At 32.5% G+C, this 18926-nt stretch overlaps 1 protein-coding gene across 1 annotated transcript; it reads right to left on the reverse strand.

The window, feature by feature from the left end:
• Window positions 1-5477: 5477 nt before the first annotated feature.
• LOC131623728 (uncharacterized) lies at window positions 5478-18260 on the reverse strand. The gene is made up of 19 exons (XM_058894753.1): window positions 17595-18260; window positions 16973-17083; window positions 16776-16832; window positions 16548-16624; window positions 16181-16280; window positions 15441-15514; window positions 14026-14135; window positions 13838-13941; window positions 12559-12612; window positions 12411-12466; window positions 12279-12317; window positions 11065-11203; window positions 10752-10936; window positions 9097-9164; window positions 8471-8543; window positions 7707-7768; window positions 6367-7579; window positions 5790-5983; window positions 5478-5689 (listed from the first exon to the last, which is right to left on the reverse strand). Exons 1-19 carry the CDS (start codon window positions 17673-17675, stop codon window positions 5601-5603), a joined length of 2886 nt encoding a protein of 961 aa, XP_058750736.1. The 5' UTR covers window positions 17676-18260; the 3' UTR covers window positions 5478-5600.
• Window positions 18261-18926: the final 666 nt, after the last annotated feature.

Raw genomic sequence — 18926 nt, forward strand, 5'->3', positions numbered from 1 at the left:
ATATCATTGGCAATTGACATTTTCCATGTATAGCATTAGTCGCCGTCGATCTTTTACAGAAAATTCAAAGACACATGTATAACAATGTCGTGTCTCTTTAAACGATGAACATAATTTTTTAAAAGATTGATTTTGCCATTAAAAAAAATAACGACACAACTTGTTGTCTGGATACTTTTCATTTTTGCGTAATTAATAGTATTCTTTTTAAAAAAATTATTTTTATTAGTGCCAATATTTTTTTTAAAATTATTTGCAAGAAATATTTACATTTTATTTAGAGATTAAAAAAGAAAATAGAACTGATATCAGTTAAAATGATAATATTTTAAAATACTTTTTTATTTATTATCTTAACACTTTAGTTTAGTTATTTTTATATAAAAAATAGTCATTTAAATAATTTTCAAAAATAGAATCTGGATTACAAAAATGTTATGTGTCACTCACTTAATTGTTCTAGATGATAGCTAATTCAATAAATTTGTGAAAAAATTCAAAAAATCATCAACATTCATATTTATCTTTTTTTAATAAAAATTTGGATTCACCACACAACAAAATTCGTCTCAGAACCACCACGACAAATACAAGTAAACAAAATATGTAAATTACAAAATTCAGATATACCCAGCTGATATTGAAATATGAATGCACCACACAATCAAGGTTTTGGTGTGGAAGTGGGCTTTTATAGGAGATATTACTCATCCTATTTGTGGCTTCTACGAATTCAACAAAGATCCTTTGTTCTTTATTTCGTAGTGTCAAATCGGTTTGTAATCTCTTGTTGATTTTTTTGTGAGGGATTTCTTCCGCTCTTTTGATGTAAACAGGTGTTGAGAACCCTTAGTTCTCTTTTTAATACAACTTGCTTACTCAAAAAAAAAAAAAATATGGATGCAACTATCAAGTGAGGGTGAATAGTCTTTCCCTCTTTATTCCTTTACACTTGAAATCAAAAGCACAACACATTCTTTCAAGACACGAAAGGAGCTCTCAAAAATCTTATTTCAACATTTTTTTTATCAATCTTTCTCTTAATATTGACTCTGCTCATTCAAACTAAGTACTTTTATCAACTTCTACTTATTTTCATTAAAATTAAACATGTTCATCTCACATTTGTTTTTCATTTTTTAATTTTGATGCATGCAATTTCTTATTAGATTATAGTTAATCTACATTATATTTCATTAGATAGAGATGTAATTCCTTTTTTTCTTATCTAATTTGGTTTGAATATGGCACATTTGGGTTTTAGGGTTTATGATGGATTTTGTCTTTGATGTGAGAACATCCGGATCCTAATTCGGATAACAAAATATGGATTTCAATGTTTGTCATTATGTTTGTTAATTATGTTTGCTAATACATGGTTTCAGCTTATTTGATTATGATATGTCTTGTCCTGTGTGATTATAGAAAAATAGCTTACAGACAACCAAGATATAAACATGGTCGGTTTTTTTGACATACTTCAGTGCATAGAGAGAGAGAGAGTGTGTGTGTGTGTATTTAAGTGTGAGTGTGTGAGAGAGTGTGTGTGTGTGTTTAAGTGTGTGTGTGTGTGTGTGAGAGAGAGAGAGAGAGAGAGAGAGAGAGTGTGTGTGTGTGTGTGTGTGTGTGTGAGAGAGAGAGAGCTAAATCCTCGTGAATAGTTGTAGAATCATCTTGTGTTCCTGAAAGATCATCTTCCCGTGATCATTCATCTCCGACTTATGATAATGCATTTGTTGCTCCCGTTCATGCTCATGATACTGTTGTACATGTGCATGATCCACATCCTCTAGTCGGACCAGCTGCTGTCACACCTAATGATTTTTTGAGAGATCCCGATGACATTTCACTACTTCTTTTATATGCTAACCATATTGCTAGGTACACATAGAAATAAGAGATACCATAAATGTTTAGTTGATATTTTAAACATGTGTTTTATACTAATTTATTTATCTTTACAGTATGTAACAAACTTAGGTGTATGAATCATGTTATGAAGATAACAAAGTTGTGCAACCATATGAACCATGGTTTCAGGAATTATTGGATCTATTTAGACTAAAAGACTTTTGTAGGACATAATATGGTTATATTGACCGTGATCTTTTGTCAACATTTTTTGAGAGATGGCACACAGAGACGCTACTTCATCTTACCATTAGTGAGATGAGTATCACCCTTGATGGGTTATTGTGCCACATCCATCTTCTGATTCATATATTTGAGACACTCGACCTAATGGTGACATAATGTTGATTTGATCCAGGTAAGGTCCAAAAGGAGATGGAAGATACTAGAGGATGTCATTCTAAATTTTCATTCCAATTGAAAATTTATATTGATCACCTTGTACATAATGCATGTGGTGATGCACAAGTTATCTATGTGCATTGAACACATACTTCCTGATTTTGATTGGCACAACCATATTCATGGACAAGAATGTGACCTATGTCAATGTTGTCTATCTTAAATACTTTATGGACTTGGAGAAGATTCACGAGTACAATTGGGGGTCATCTTTTTTTGTTTATATAATAATCCAAGTTGGGTGAAGGTGGTCAATAGAGGACGAGACAAATGACGTGAAGAAATCATCTAATACATATGATATGATGCAGAAAATTAAAAGAAATCGGGAATTGAAATGTACACTGAATATTTAATGGTTCTACAATTTGTCCTCGTTATGCCCACTCTACTCTTCAATGGTTTTACCATTGAAAATAACAATGTCTTCCACTGTTTTAGAGATAATGATACAAGTATTTTGGTACAAAATATTATCATCAAAATGAACATTAAAGTTCAATGCTTTATCCAATACATATCTAAAATGATATCCCCTTATGTTTAAGCAGATTACTCAACTTCCAATACTTAAGAACTTCAAGATCTTGATCCAACTATCTTGCTAGACACAATAATCCTACTCCAAGCTTCAATTCTGGAACAATCTTTACTCAGTTATGACGAAGTCTTTTATGAGCAATTGTTCTTACCAAGAATGATTGGATAACTCTCAACTTTGTTCTATAGAAACCTTTACTCAATTCCACCAAAGTCTTTCTTGGAGCATAGAGAAACTCTTCTCTTGTTAGATAAACACCACCAAATATCTTAGACAAAAAAGGTTTCTTTATCCCGATGCACATAATAAAACTTCACTAAAAAACATTAAATTCTTTAATGTACATTGAATCTACCTTTCACAATCAATCTTAAGAGTTGAGCACCACTACAATGGTTTTTCAGTACAAAGTTGAAGATGATGAATGATACTAAAGAATCTCACACAACTACAAACTCTCACAACATCAATATTCTACAAAGTTTTTTACAAGGTCAAATCAAAGAGATAATATGTTTGTGAATGAAGAAAACTCTTATGAATTCTCTTAATTTTTTGACAAAATGAGTAGTAGGTTTCTTGGTGAATATCCTAATCACTCTCAACTAGGTGTCAATAATGATTACTAAAAATGACCATTCTTCTTAAAAAAGAGACACTATTGGGTTAAATAGGTGCAAGAAATTTGACACAAAAAGATGAAAGAAAGACAATAAAATTTGAGTCAAATCATGAGGTTATGATTTGAATAAAAAATAATAATGAATTGAATCAAAGGTAGAAAATTAAAGAATTTGTTTGTTTTTGTGATTCGAGTCACACAAGGTATGATTCGAATCAAAGTTTTGAAAAAAAAATGATTTACACAATTCAAATAAAAATTTCTATGATTCGAGTCAAGGAGTATTGTGATTCGAACACAACCCTAATTCGAATCAAGTTAACAATGCCAATAAACTTCTAGGGAATGTTTGATTCAAATCAAAATATGTCTGATTCTAATCAGGCTTCATAAGAACCTTTATTTAAGTATTCTAACTTGTGATTCAAGCTACACTCAACATATTGACTTACATCAAATTGTGTAGGCTAAAAAAACACATTGCTATGGATTCAAGTATAATATATTAAATGCAGAGGTATCTCAAAGGTACACGTCTAATCAAAAATTACAAATAAGTGATAATTCAAATTACACACAGAGATCAAAATTTAACACATCAAAATAAAAAGATACCGATTGCAATACAATATAAGATCAAGTCCTTCGCCACTTCAAAAGTGCATTGCACTTATTCGTATGTTAGCATATGAAGCATCAGGTGATAGTGTGGATGACTATTGAGAATTTGTGAAACCACAACATTAAAATGTGTTGGTAAATTTATAAGGAATGTGATCAATGTATTTGGACCATAATATTTTCGAAAGCTAACTGTTGAAGACCTCAAATGCCTCTTGCAGATGGGGGAGACATATGGCTTTCTAGGTCAATTAGAGAGCATTGATTATATGCATTGCAAATGAAAAAATTGCCTCTTTGCATAAAAAGGGCAGTACGTTCTGGGGAATCATGGTAAGCTCACTGTTATGCTAAAAGTAGCTGCTTCACAAGACTTAAGGATTTGACACGCATTCTTTGGGATAAGGGGGTTCAAACAACGATATTAATGTGTTGAACCAATATGATGTCTTCAATGATGTTATGCAATAAGCTCCCGAGGTCCATTATTCAGTCAATAATTTATATTTGTATTAAGAATTATTGATAGTATTATGATTTGTAACTTGGCATTTTTATTTATAGTATTAAGGATTATAAATTCATTCTAATATATAACATTTTAACTTTATTATATTTATCATATATTTAATAGATAACAAAACTATTATAATATTATACTTATTATAAATTACCTATTACATCACTGTATTTCTTTATTAATATTAAATTTCACTATCTAAAGAATGATTATAAAAGCATACTGTAACTTTCTATAACTTTTACGAAAATACATTTCCTAAAATAAATGTGACTTAGTTACCAAAGGATGGTGTAGTGTCTATGAAATGCGTACACTTCCAAAATGTTAAAAGGCAATTTTGAATTTTGATAAGATAGTAGCTCTTTACCACTAAGGATGAGAACACAACCCCAAATTTGGATGACATGAATTTAAATGTCCCTAGAGGAAAAGTTAGCCCGACTCATTTAAAAAATAAAACCACAAACTATAAATAAGGAAAGGATCTTTTTTTATCTTCCAAATATACTACATTTATCAGTTCAGCCTATCTTGCAATATCAGAAAATATATTAAATTATCAGATATTACCATTTCAGTCTGCATCCTATATCCTAAAAATATGACAGAAATCAACCATACATCTTTTTAAACATATTGATTGCATTGTGGATAGTCAAAATCATGACAACGAAATCAAAGTTTCTATCTTTAAGTTTTTTTAAAATCTAATAGTTGCCATCTCTATTAATGAAAAGCTGAAATTCAACATGAAATATTTGGGATTTTGCTTCGTGCTTCAGCCTAAAGGACCTTCAAGATAGACATGCGTTATGGAATATGAAAAGTAAAAGCCTCTAAAATGATTTAATTCATGATAAATGGAAGATGATTGCAACATTCAATTGGGAACTCTAATAAATAAGAATATACAGTAAAATGTATCTGTACTTATTTAGCTTTAAACTTACAGGCTATATATTATTACAAGTTATTACAAGTTACAACGGAACCCCGACCTTCCCTTGACATCCGTTTTTAACAGCTTCTCTACGAGAGGGTTGGGTCCGTAACAATGTGAAGAAGTCACCTATACAAAATTTTCACGTGCTTACATGTTAACAATCAGCCAGCACAATTGAAAACAGAATTGCTAAAGCATTTTGTTTTTTTTGCTATCTTTCTCACACCTGTTTCGTTATGTAATCCTCCGCTAACAGGAGGTAGGTGGATTCTGTCCATGAAGTTCATTTTAGGGGCCTCAAGTACTGCCTTTGGCAGACTTAATGCATATTGCATGCCCCAAATTGCCAGTGGCCTCATATAGATGAGGGACCGATAGTGCCCATCAATTGACAAAGCCTCTGGAGTCTGAAACCAGTATCTGTTATGGGAGAAAGGATTAGTTTCTTGATAGAGAATGAATAACTGAATGCAATGTAAAGGTTTGCAAATTACACAATCCAAAATCTCGTATAATGTGTTTTTTATCAATCCAATCATTTGAATAAATATCTCTACCGTGTTGAGTGATAAATATGTAACCAAATAATTGAAATTTCTTGTGCGAGAAAATGCTAGTTAACTTTGAGAAACAGATGCACACAAGCATACAATATGAGTGAGGCACACCAATCTAATTGCATATTTTGTGACTGACAAATAATTATTGGTGGAGTAAGAAATCCCCCCTCCTACTAATGCACAAGAAAAAGAATGCCGGTGAACCACAAAAAATTATTGATGGTAAGGGACATAAGAAGTTACCCGTATCCATCTTCTGACCAGCCTGATAAAAATATACCCTCAGCAGTTGTGAAGGCCTCCTCCTCCATTCCTGCAAGTATCATTGTTGCAGCAACACCATAGGTCACACCTGTCCATATCTCTCGAGACTGCATACAGGTTTCATCCACCTTACCATTGGGATGCATGCCATTTACAGCACCCATCCTGCCGCCTTTAACTTTCATCACATTGAAATCATAAACCTTCCGGAGGGAACTTTTGATTTTGAAATCATCAAAAAGAGAGGGCAGCCCTGAGGATGCTGTATACCATTGCCCAGCCAATTGATCGGCTTGAATGGATTTACTGTTACCACTTGATCCACTGTCATAGTTAAAATAAGAACCATTCCACAACTTTTGTTCAAATACTGGTTTAGCCTTCAGAAACTTCCTTTTGCATGTTTCTGCAAAATCTTTGTCGCCTAGTTGAATGGCCATTGCAGCTGCAGCTTGAAGAGCAGCAAGCCAAAGACCACCACAGTAAGCACTCACACCATGGACAGTCCATGTATCATATGTTTGATCCGGGAAACCGTCATTCTCAATAAGACCATCAGCATCTCTATCAAATTGCTCCATGTACTCCATTGCAGCACGGACAGCAGGCCACACATCGACTCCAAATTGCAAATCACCTGTTGCAGAAAAATCTCGATACACCTGAAGTACAAATTTTGGGTTCAGGTCTTTCCACTTACTAGTATCGTGAATGTTATAAGCATTCATTTCATGCCACGGATCATGTGTCCCCAAATCATGTGGGACAGCCCCATAAACCTTACGAATTCCCCAGTTTCCCTCTGCCAGATACTTTACTTTTCTTCCATCTTCGCACAGAACAGCTTTAGCAAACTCCCGCTGTATACTTAATTCAATACGAGGAAAGAGCTTAAGAAGCGCAAATGAAGCATAAAAGTGTACATCATATGTGCACCACATGACATATTCCACACCTTCCAAGTACAAGAACCTTCCACCATCATCATTATCATCATCATGTTGCAGGTTTTTCATTGTTGAACAATGCAGAGTGTTAGTGGAGTTTGCTTTTCTAAGAGTAGAATCATAGGTACTGTCTGTTTCCCTTTTTCTGCAGTCTACTTTAGGTTCAGTTATTTGGGCTACTGCATTTTCTGACTCTTTCACCTGATCCTGACTATTCCTCATATTTGAAGATTGCAAAGGAGTGTCTGGCAGAAGGGTGAAAACAGCATTTATGTTTCCAGAAGATTAAACTAACAATAAATGCTTTATATGATAAACCAGACATCTGTTGAAAATTAAACTGCAATGCAATAAGTTTATATTCATACTTACCAATCCAAATTGTTCCTCCAGCAACGAGAAAGTAGAGTTCATTAAATAATGTAAACTTGTACCTGTACAAAGAAATCTTAAATACATTGTCTATTTTCTCCTAGACTAACCAATAAAACCCATTATAAGAAGGGCTAAATATATAGAAGATAGCTCAATATGTAGAGAAAAATATAAAGAACTCTAAGAAAAACCATAATATGATATTCTTAAAGTTAGCCTATAAAACACAATGGTTCTTCAATCAATGCAACTGACTCCACCTCCTTAGAAAGAGGCCTTTTCATTGTTGTAGAATTACCAATTTTTATAGACATGACAAGATAGAAAAGAGCGTGCATACTCTTGTAAACGGTAAAAATAAAGTGTGTGTATTTTACCAAATCATAAAGGAAGCTGATAATTTGTTGGAATATTTTGTGAAAACATTTGATTTATGGGTCACATAAACTCAGTCTTGGAACACAGAAAATTAATTAGCATAATGAAAATGTATGAAAATTCTTCGTTTAAAACGTAAAATATGCCATCTATAGAATACAAGGTTTCTATTAAGTTCAAAATGCAATTCCTAGCAAAATATGAAACTAAAGATCAGCTAGAAAAAAGTCAAGTTTTGCTTTATGTTTTATGCAATACACCTAGATCTAAGACTAAAAGCTTCAATTTGATCCTAAATTAATAAATTGACTGGGAATAACCTGTAACACAAAAAGAAACTGGTGATGATTAAAAAAAAAAACTTGAATTAAACTAAGAATTACCATTCTGGTAGCTTCTCATCCTTAAGAATAGGATTCTGCCATTTCTCAATCTCTTCTTCCCACCGTTTATAATCTGTTTGTAATTCAGAACACAATATAGTTTTCAAATGCTACAGAAAAAGTTGTCAAATCACTTCAGAAACATTCATATCATGTTTTTATTTTAACTATATAAATGTGATGGAAATTCTGAAGCATGGGTACATGTAAAACAGTGAAGCATCCGCATGCCTACCCGGAACGGCCATGCATACGGTACTCATTGTCGTTGATACTCTATTTATTCTCATTATTCTGTTGCAAGTGAATTTTGTAGCTTTTTCATAAATAAATAAATATAACAGTGTTTAATAATATAAAATTCATTTATGCATTTGTCTTTTTTTACTGTTGTAACCAAAACTCGTTTTTTGATTTTTTTAAACTTATATTGTGTTGTTTTGTTGTGAAGTGAACAATTTATTTTCTCATGTTATAATGTATAAAAAAAACTCCTGTTTTTCATTGACACCTTGATTTTTTTTAAAATTTGTGTATCTCAGTACCCCGGTATTGATAGACACCTATCCATCCTTAGAAAAGCAGGCCTCAAGAATGTCAATTTTAATTCGAATTAGACAACTTACGTGTCAATGCATCATGAGCCAAGTCCACTGCAGCTCTATCAGAAGTCCCATAAAATTTTGTATATCTCCTGCAGTAAAAGAATTGAGCGAATTTGACTTGATAGAACAAAAATGAGAAAGCAAACACTGGATTGTAATTTTAGGCATATGCTGCATGTCTTGCAACCTTTTATTGAACAATCTATACACATAAGAACGACCCTTGCTCCTTGAAAAACATCTGAAGGGTATTAAAAGGTTTACCCATTCAAAATTAAAGAGTTATTAGTTTAAAGAGAAAACAGACTTTTATTGAACAATCTATACACATAAGAACGACCCTTGCTCCTTTAAAAACATCTGAAGGGTATTAAAAGGTTTACCCATTCAAAATAAAAGAGTTATTAGTTTAAAGAGAAAACAGAGCTTCATTTCAGGTAATGATGTATTACTAGGATCATACAGAGAAGCATAACAAAGCAAGACAGTCAGACACAGTAAGTAGTTTTTAAAAGCAGGAGAAGGAAGAAAAAACAAATAGAAGCAATAACTGAGGATAAAATATCAAGAGACACTAACACAATGAGTTTAGTCACTTGGATAATATCTCACTAAAGCATTGCTTTGGAGGTTATGAGGAGAAGAGAGAAGAGGCCTTTGGTAGAAAGGGAGGATATTTCCCCACCTTACAAGAGGATTTCGAAAAAAAATTCAAATCCTCTCTATTTTAGTTATACTCTCAAAATGAAAGTATTAGTCATAAGTATTTTTCTCCCCTCCCCCTCCAAAGCACTCTCCCAAACCAGATGGAGGATTCTCCTACCTTTTTCTTCCCTCCACTCAGAGACTATCTTACCTTCCCCTCCTAACTCCCATACAAAGCCTAAAAGCATAACCACTTACCCCATACATTTCAAAAGTGACGGAGACAATGTAATGACGTAAACGAAAATTGTAAAAGTCTAAATATTATGCACACTAACTGTTTAAATCGCAACTTCGCTAAGGTTCCGCATGCCCAGTCTTAGGGGCAGGCAACCATGGCAGTTTACCTTGGGCCTCAATTTTTTTATCTAATATTAGGGATTAATATCTTGTGGAAAAAATCTCCTATTTGTGTGACTGGAAAAAAAAAATACCCTCATTTTGCTTGGAACAGTTAACTTTTATTGTTCTAACTTTTTCTCATTTATTCTTGACTAACAGGCTTTTAATTTTTATATATCTTCATCTATTGTCTTAACTTTCAGTGCTTTTGTTCTTAAGTTGATTGAAATAAAAAAGTTAAATGAAATCAATTATAATAATTTAATAAATGATTTTACAACCTATACTATTATCATTATTACTAACAATTTCAAAAGGTCTCATTTTATAATTTTCCTTGTGCCTCATATGTGTGTTGGGTCAGCCCAGGGGTTCCGTTGATATAAGATATGAGTTTTTTTTTAAATTGAATAAATTTAAGGCTAGTTTGGTTTCACAACTTATATACAAAAATGACATCATATTGTCAGTTTCTTTTTCTCAAAGTTGAAAACTGAAAACAACTTTTTATTGTTTTTACTGTTTCCTGCACAAGACTTTGAAAACAGAAAACAGACTTTTTATCACGACCTTTTTGTAATTAAAATTGAAAAAAATAATGAAAACGAAAAAGTCAAACAGACCCTTACCTTTGGAAAGTGCTGCCTTTGACAAACTTTACTTTAGGAGATGACCAAGCAAGACTAAATGCAACAGTACATTTTCCATGGGGTTCCACCCATGCGGAAGCTGAAACAGCAGCACATAGTGTATCTCCAGGTGATGAGGGCATGCTGGGTCCAGAAGAGAAATTTTCCCGGTCAAATTGCCCGTCCTTAATATACAACGAATTCAATTAGAACCAACCCTGTATGCTTTCCATACTAAAATAGTTTGGAAGATAATGGATATAGGTCATTATTAATATCATCTAGAAACCATAAAAACACATGTAACCAGTACCTTCACCATTTGAGACCACATTCCTTTTGCCGTTACACTACTTCTATCGGACAGCCCAAAATTTGGTAAAACAGAAACACTAACATTCTGTGTTTCACATGCAGCAATAGCAAAGGTAACAGGAGGGTTGTCTTCTGTCCTGAAATATTCAATGACCTTAAGAATATATCCACCAAAATCATTATTCATATAGCAGTTTGAAGAGAGAAAATCCATTTTCAGCTATATGCATGCATATAAAAAAAACTTTAGCACTAAAGAACGAGATTCCTTAATTCCTTTAAAAAAATTATTGATAAATCCTAAACCCAAAAGAAAACACAAAGCAAAAATAATCTCTTCCAGAACTGTATGTTCATCTTAATCTATTTCAGGACAGTTGCCCCGGTAACACATTATCCATTTCTATTTTAACGAGATTGTTTCTCCGGTCAAAATAATAATAGAAAAGATAATTCTAGGAATAAAAAAAAAAAAAGATGCTCAAGTGTTGTGACTTTTCCGATAGAGATGACCAGTTAGTAACAACTTCAAAAAGAGGATTCTATTAGAAAAGGAAGTACAGAGGGTCAGTATATAGTATTTTTATTAAATAACTTCCTTTATCAACTAAGAAGTTAGAAAATTTATGCAATTCAGGTTGCAAAATCAAATCTAGAATAGATGTTTCAGACAGTTGCAAGATGACTAATATTTAGTTAAATATCTCAGCTGCATTTGTGTTCTAGAAGTTTCTTTGTCACTTTATAGGTGACTCATAACTGCAGTTTTGTTTTGTGGCAGAAGCAGACTCGTCCTTAACAGAGTCTCCAGAATTCACAACTATTTTTTTTATAATAATTATTGAAGATTTTTATTCCAAATCACAATGCCTTTAAATAAGCTTACAGTAGAAGAAGAGTCCTAATTAGGCTAATAACTAACTTTTCTCTAAATTTACAATCATTTAAATTTATATGATAACATCCTATTAAATAGAAAAATCTTTTATAATCCTAAAACAAGCGGGATGATAAGCTCACAAAGCAAGTAGTTCAAGAAATGGCATATTTCTAGTTTATATCAAACTCAGTTTGTTAATAAGGATAAACAAGAGCTCCTTTAGCCATTTCAGAACCTTCAACTCGTTGTGTTATTAAGCATTTGCAAATAACCTACAAAGAGAAATCTGCAAACCAACCGTCATATATAGCTATAAGGTTTGATTAACTTGCTTGTGATTTAGAAGTACACCGGAGATGCCATCTTCAGCTCTGTGAATGAAAAATTAAAAAGGAATTAAAATAATTCCTCAAAGCCTATTCTATATACAAAGCAAACCAATATCAGATTTAAGAAAATTGTACATGAATGGTTCATTCACATGATCTCCTGACAAGTGAGAGTTTCCACCAATAGAATTCTGCACAAGATTAATATTGATGAATAATCATACTGCCAGTTACAAATATCTGACAAATGAAATTAATACTTCAGACACAAATAATATCTTACCGCCCAAGTAAATAAAAGGCTGACTTTAGCTCTTTCCTTACCGGTGTTTACCAACTACAAAAGAAACAAGTATAACTCATCAAAATCATGACAATCGATGCTTTCATGTCAAAACATAGTGAAATTTAACATTGGATATGACAAGAATTACCAACATAGGTAGGCATTTAGACAATTTAGAGCAGGTATTAATTACAAGTCTATAAAACAAGTAATAGAGACCTGACTCTTTCTATATGTGTTGTAAATCATTCAATTCTAACAAATATTCACCAACAATGACAAATTGTTACGAGTTCCACATCAGACAACTTGAACATATGTTTATAACTAAGTGAAGACAATCCTCACCTTACAAGCCGGTTTTGTAAGGATGAGTTAGGTCAAACTCTAATTCTATTATGGTATCAGAGTCTATCAATCAGACCACGGGCCACCCACTGTTTACATCCATGCACCACCTATAGTGTTGGACGTGAGGAGGTGTATTGGAAAAATCTCAAGTCTCACATTGGTTACAGAAAGGGCTTGAAAAGAATTTATATAGAGTGGTGCCCCTCACCTTATAAGTCGATTTTGTAAAATTGAGTTAGGTCAACCCATAATTTTAAGAGTTTATATAGAGTGGCACCCCCTCAACTTACCGGTTTTGTAGGGATGAGTTAGGCCAAACTCAAATCTTAATACAATGTATAAAAAATAATTCTCAAAGCTCACCATACATAACATGAATATCAAATGAATATCAAGGGAAAGAGGCTTTTATATAGCCTATGAATCAGCAAAAATGTCATTGTAACGAATTCTATAAAACATGGAAGCTCAAATAAAATAATCATAGAGGGAGCTTTGGTCTTCCAATGGGTTTATAACAATGTAGCATGCTTCAATTTAATAAATGATCAAGAAAGAAGGATTGTGCAAAAATATTAAAAGAATGAAAGGAATTGAAGTCAACTTAAGCAAGTGATTTGTAACAATTAAACACCTTTATACAATGCATCCAACCCAATTTTTAATGAAATGGCCAAACATATCCAAGTGAGTTGCAGTTTATAAAAGAGGAGATTATGGTAGAAGCTATGCTACTTTGACATAAAGTAAGAGAAACATACAATCATGGTTTTCAATTTAAAAATCTAGGTTACCAGTCCACACTTTGTTTAAAACAATACAAGACATTTAAGAAAAACAGCTAAAAATAGTAACAGAATCAGCCATTTCATTTTATGACAGATGAATTTTAAAATAATATTAGCAGTTGAAAAAAACCACACACCGTATAGACAAAAACAGCAGCAGGCAGACTGCTTTCCCTGTAATTATGTGGTACAAAAGGGGATATCTGCCGGCATGATATTTTTAGTTCTGGGTCAGGCTCACCTAAGAATATGGGAACTTATATCAGAAAAGTATTTGTAAGTATACTAACATTTAGCAATAAAAGAACTAAAAAAATGAAGATACCATCATAAACAGTCCAAGCTCTTGGAAACAAAGCATGGTAAGTTGAGTGCTGGCCATTAAGATTCCATCCCCATGATGATATACCCTGTTCATCAGCTTTCTTGCTAGATCTGAAACATAATATATTGAAAAATATGAGTCCATGTATAAGCATCTGGTATAAGCGTCTAGATACATGAATAAATAGTCATGGCAAGCAGAATTCAGATTTTAAGAGTAACGTGTTAACTTAGCCATTACTCTACACATGGGTGTAAAATGCACTTAGCAGTAAATTAGTCAAAACTTCGTAAAATATTGTATTATATGTCCCGACTTATTACTTAAAATATATGAGTCTCGCATGTGCAAGCATATTCTGCAAAGCCTGTAAGTATTTCCATAATCTGAAACCTACCTCCAAAATGGAGATTACAAACTTAGTAGCTCTTTCTATATAAGTCAGCAAGAAGACTATCAGAATGTAATGAAATTTATCCGTTAAATAATAGAACATGTTTGGTAGAAATAAATAGAAGATAATTTATTAATCATTATCACCCAAGAAAATGCCATATGGTAATTCTAATACCAGGGGACTAATTGGAAATATTTCCCATTTGCCAGTATTTACTTCTTATTAGATAGGAGGGATGAGATGGGCCTACCGTAAAAAAAACTACTAAATGCTTTTTGTTAAGGTTGCTAGAGTGTACTCTCAAAGATTAACCATTAAAATGGAAAGGTTTAGGGGAGAGAGAAGATGGCCAAACCCAAAATAATGAACTAACAAAAGAGGAAAATGAAGAAATAAAGAAATGATAGTTAATCATCAGACATACTTATGAAAAAGGTAAACGAGTGAAAAAAGCTCTCCGTAGAGTTAAGAGAAGTTCCACTCTGTGATTACAAAACAACCATCTAGTTTTTATCAAGTAATGAATATGATTTTACATAAATGGAAACCTTCACTAGTACAAATTAACCCTCACGGATAAATTATGCATCTTCATACTACATCCAATATATATATTCTCCAGGATTACCCTTTCATCAGAGAGCACATATGCCCGAGATTATCATCTAATTTACTTGCAGTGACATGAAGCAGTAACAGTGGCATAAAATGGTGAATCCAAACTTCATTAACTATATACAATATACAAAGCTATATTAAATAAATATTTTAATTACATTGCCCGTTTTTATTTGTAATTACAAAAATGAAACATGGTTTTCAGCTTATTTTCCTATACTCAGAATATATGCACATGAAATTATGAAACCAATAATTGTACAAATCTTTAACAAAAAGAGTGAAAACAATGTAACATTAAAGTAATAAGTGATAACAGGAAATGAAAAAACAAAAATATTTCCTAAAACAAACAAGTCCTTATACTTAAGACAGACTGTTTTCCAAAATTATTTCTTACCCTAAACCTTCATGCTGACCAGGAGCCAAAACTGATGCAAACCTTTTGTTTCCTCCCTCTCTACTTACAAAAATCTGCAATTGAAGTAAATAAACCAGATATTCTAAATAAACAAATTAATTAAATAAAATTCTAACAAATTCTAATAATCAAAATAAAATTAAACTGAAAATGCAGTTAATTGTATTTAATTATATCGGATATTTTGACGAAAAAACAAAAATTAAAATGACCCAAAATGAATTAAAATCGGGGCAAAATTGCCCAAAAAATTAAAATGAATGCACTAAAATAATCAGCGCGAAATATACTTTCGAAAAACAGACAGGTTTTGATCAAATTTTGCAGTAAAATACCTGGTTAAAAAGGCCCTGACAGTGACAGGTGAAAATGCGACCGCAAAAAGAATCGAAAAAATAAAACGAGCACGCCAGGTTAAACTACACGACCCGTAGATTAATAAAATTGACGTCTACAAGCTCGATTATGAAATTTTTCATCCGCTAATTTTACGTACATTTGAGAATTAATTCAACCGGTCTGTCATAGATCTGAATTTTTTTTCTGGCTGACATTTTAGGCATTATGCGAGATAAAATACATATATGCAAATGATGCAAACGTCTGGTGAGTGCATTGATTTATTTATCGAGGGGCGAAATTAGAGTATGACACCTTTAAAGCCATGCAATTAGAGAAGAGTATAGCACGTCGATAGTACGTGGAAAAACAGGACTTACAGAGAACTGGTTGGCCATGACAGGTGATGGTTCGCATAGACCAGGAATGATTTGCCATTGTCTGAACTCACCTCTAAATCCTCTTGATATGCTGCCACTCCTGCATAGGTATATAATCCCATCAAATCAGTACAAGAAGAAAAGGCTTACATGTTTACAGAAATTGCTACAAAAGGAGAAGGATAAACGTGTTTGTAAAGAACAGCCTATTTCCCATTTAAAGGATATGCAAAATTAATCAGTCAAGTGATTGAATGAAGTTTTAAATTAACGTATTTGTAAAGAATATCCTATTAACCATTTGAAGGATGTGCAAGATTAATCAGTCAAGTGATTAAATGAAGTTTAAAATTAGACTGGGTCATACCCCATCCCTCCAAGTGGAACTCCTTGAGATGCAGATGGCTTGCAACTTTCTCGAGTGAAAGGATCTATAGGTGCTTTCTGCATGATTCAGGTCAACAAACTGAAATCTTGAATCTCTACTTTCAACACACTTATCGAATACAACTTTAAGAACCCTTCATTTATATCACAAAAAAAAAAAAAACACAAAAAATTGATGCCAAAGAATGAAGGAGAACTTGAAATTTACCCTTCCATGAGAAGCCTCTTCCCTAACATATGACCACATGCGTATACCTAATCGAACCTGGAATTTCAATATTCCAACAGACAGTTAGACAAGACAAAGAAACATGAATTTAAAATTACAAAATAAAATGCCATAAAGCACGCTATATTAACTAATAAGCATATGCAAAGACAAAGCGAGAAATAGAAATCACTTGCCATCTTTATAGCTTCCATAAAAGTTACTCTAAATTCTTTAAGAAGATTTGCATGGCTATTTAATCTCCTTCTCCAAGCATGTTCAGGCGGAGCAGCACTATCAAAATCAAACTGCAAAAAAGGGTGCAAAGGACATAGATTATAAGAAGCAACAAAATTCGTCTACTTATTCAAAGTTATCTTCTTCTTCCTTTTACTTTCCTTCATTCAAGGTTAATAGCATAATAATAGGTAGCTAATATACTCAAAGAAAATTTAACAATTCAAAGTTACAAATCACAAGGAAATGAAATTTTTTCATACAAAAGCTATAGTATCATCAAAATAATAAAAACTACAAGGAACAAATTCCAATCAACTAATTGAATTTGCTAGTGAACTAAATAATTAACATAAGCTTCTGAACCTATGAAGCACAGACACCCTGATGAGGACATTTTGACACCGTAACACCAATAATAATTTGAAAAAATAAATAAACTAAACGTAATCAGAAGTGTCAGTATACCAACATGGACTTGTATTTTTCAGAGGTGTCGGTGCCAGATAGTTCTGAGGAATTAAATATGGCCGAGAGAAATTAAAAAACAGAGGAATCATAGCATAGCATAGATTAGCCTACCAACTGTAAAGTGGTTTTACTGATGTACTCTTCCGGAGGCCACGAATTCTTTCTACAGTGAAAAATGTGACCGCTAACCATACCGCCAAAATCTCTATAGTCTACAACACAGATTACAAAATCCTCCTCGAATAAAAATCGATCAACCGAAAAGAACAATAATTATTCGAAACCGATCGTTATCGAATTCAACTCTCTCTCCAATTGAATCCAATCCAATCCAAACCAACCAACTCTAGTAATTGAATCGAAGGATCTTCAAAAAAGAGAGTAACTAGTTTGTTATCGAAGATCTTGCTTACGATTACGAAAGCAAAATCTATGAAATCAACGCAGAGAAAGAAGATTAAAGTGTATGTATGTTGAAGTTGCAGAAGAAGTGTGTTAGGGAAGAGATCGAAGAAGTTGTGGTGGTTATGAAATCGGATATATTCGATTGGGTGGAGAAGAATTATGCGTGGCGAGATGACGAATAGCCGCCTGTACAACCGAGTCAGCGTGACGAACTCGTTTGGTGAGTTACCAACTCGGATCACGCTGAGAGAAATGAAGGATGTGAGAGAAAAGTAAATTAACACTCAATTTGTATTTGGCCATGCCTTTTTAATCATCACTTTTCTATATAGAACAGTTTAATTAATTGATGATGTAAAGCGGATTCGAATTCGATAATCTCTCACGTATTTATTTGAGAAAAAAGAAAATCGACATGAGTCCTATACAAGAATAAATCTTATTTTTATTTTTAAAATATTAAAATAATACGATAAACATAAGAGTTTTAATTAGTTGTATTATAAAATTAATTTACAGTGCAGTATATTTAAACTCTATTTTTATACTATTTAGAAATATATATAATATAATAATCAATTAAAATTTTATATGTGTGTGAACCATTTCTGTTTGGATTGAAGTTTACTGCACTTTTGTCGGTCTCTTTCCCTCTCATAGAAGTCTTAATTCTTAAACAAAGGTCCACTTTGATGTCGGTATTTTATTCTAGTAATTATTTTTTAAGGAAAGCCAATTTGTTAATTTAAGCACAAGTTAAAATTGCAGCTTAGTTTAAGAATTGGCAAGTACTTAATACAATCTCACGATTATTATAATATGTCATTCAAAAAGTTCTATTTGTTAACTTTGCATGTTGATTTTACATTAACGTCTGTTTACTGGAAAGTAATTTACTTTTTTTACTTTTAAAAATTATAAATAGGAATTCTTCAATAATTGTTTATAGAAAAGCAAAATCAAAATCTAGCCATGCCTTAAAGAAAACAGTTTACCTTTTTAATTTATTAAAGAAAAGATTAATTTGTGACAGTTTTG

This window comes from Vicia villosa, unplaced genomic scaffold (assembly GCF_029867415.1).
Source record: "Vicia villosa cultivar HV-30 ecotype Madison, WI unplaced genomic scaffold, Vvil1.0 ctg.000077F_1_1, whole genome shotgun sequence".
NCBI classification, from domain to species: Eukaryota; Viridiplantae; Streptophyta; class Magnoliopsida; order Fabales; family Fabaceae; genus Vicia; species Vicia villosa.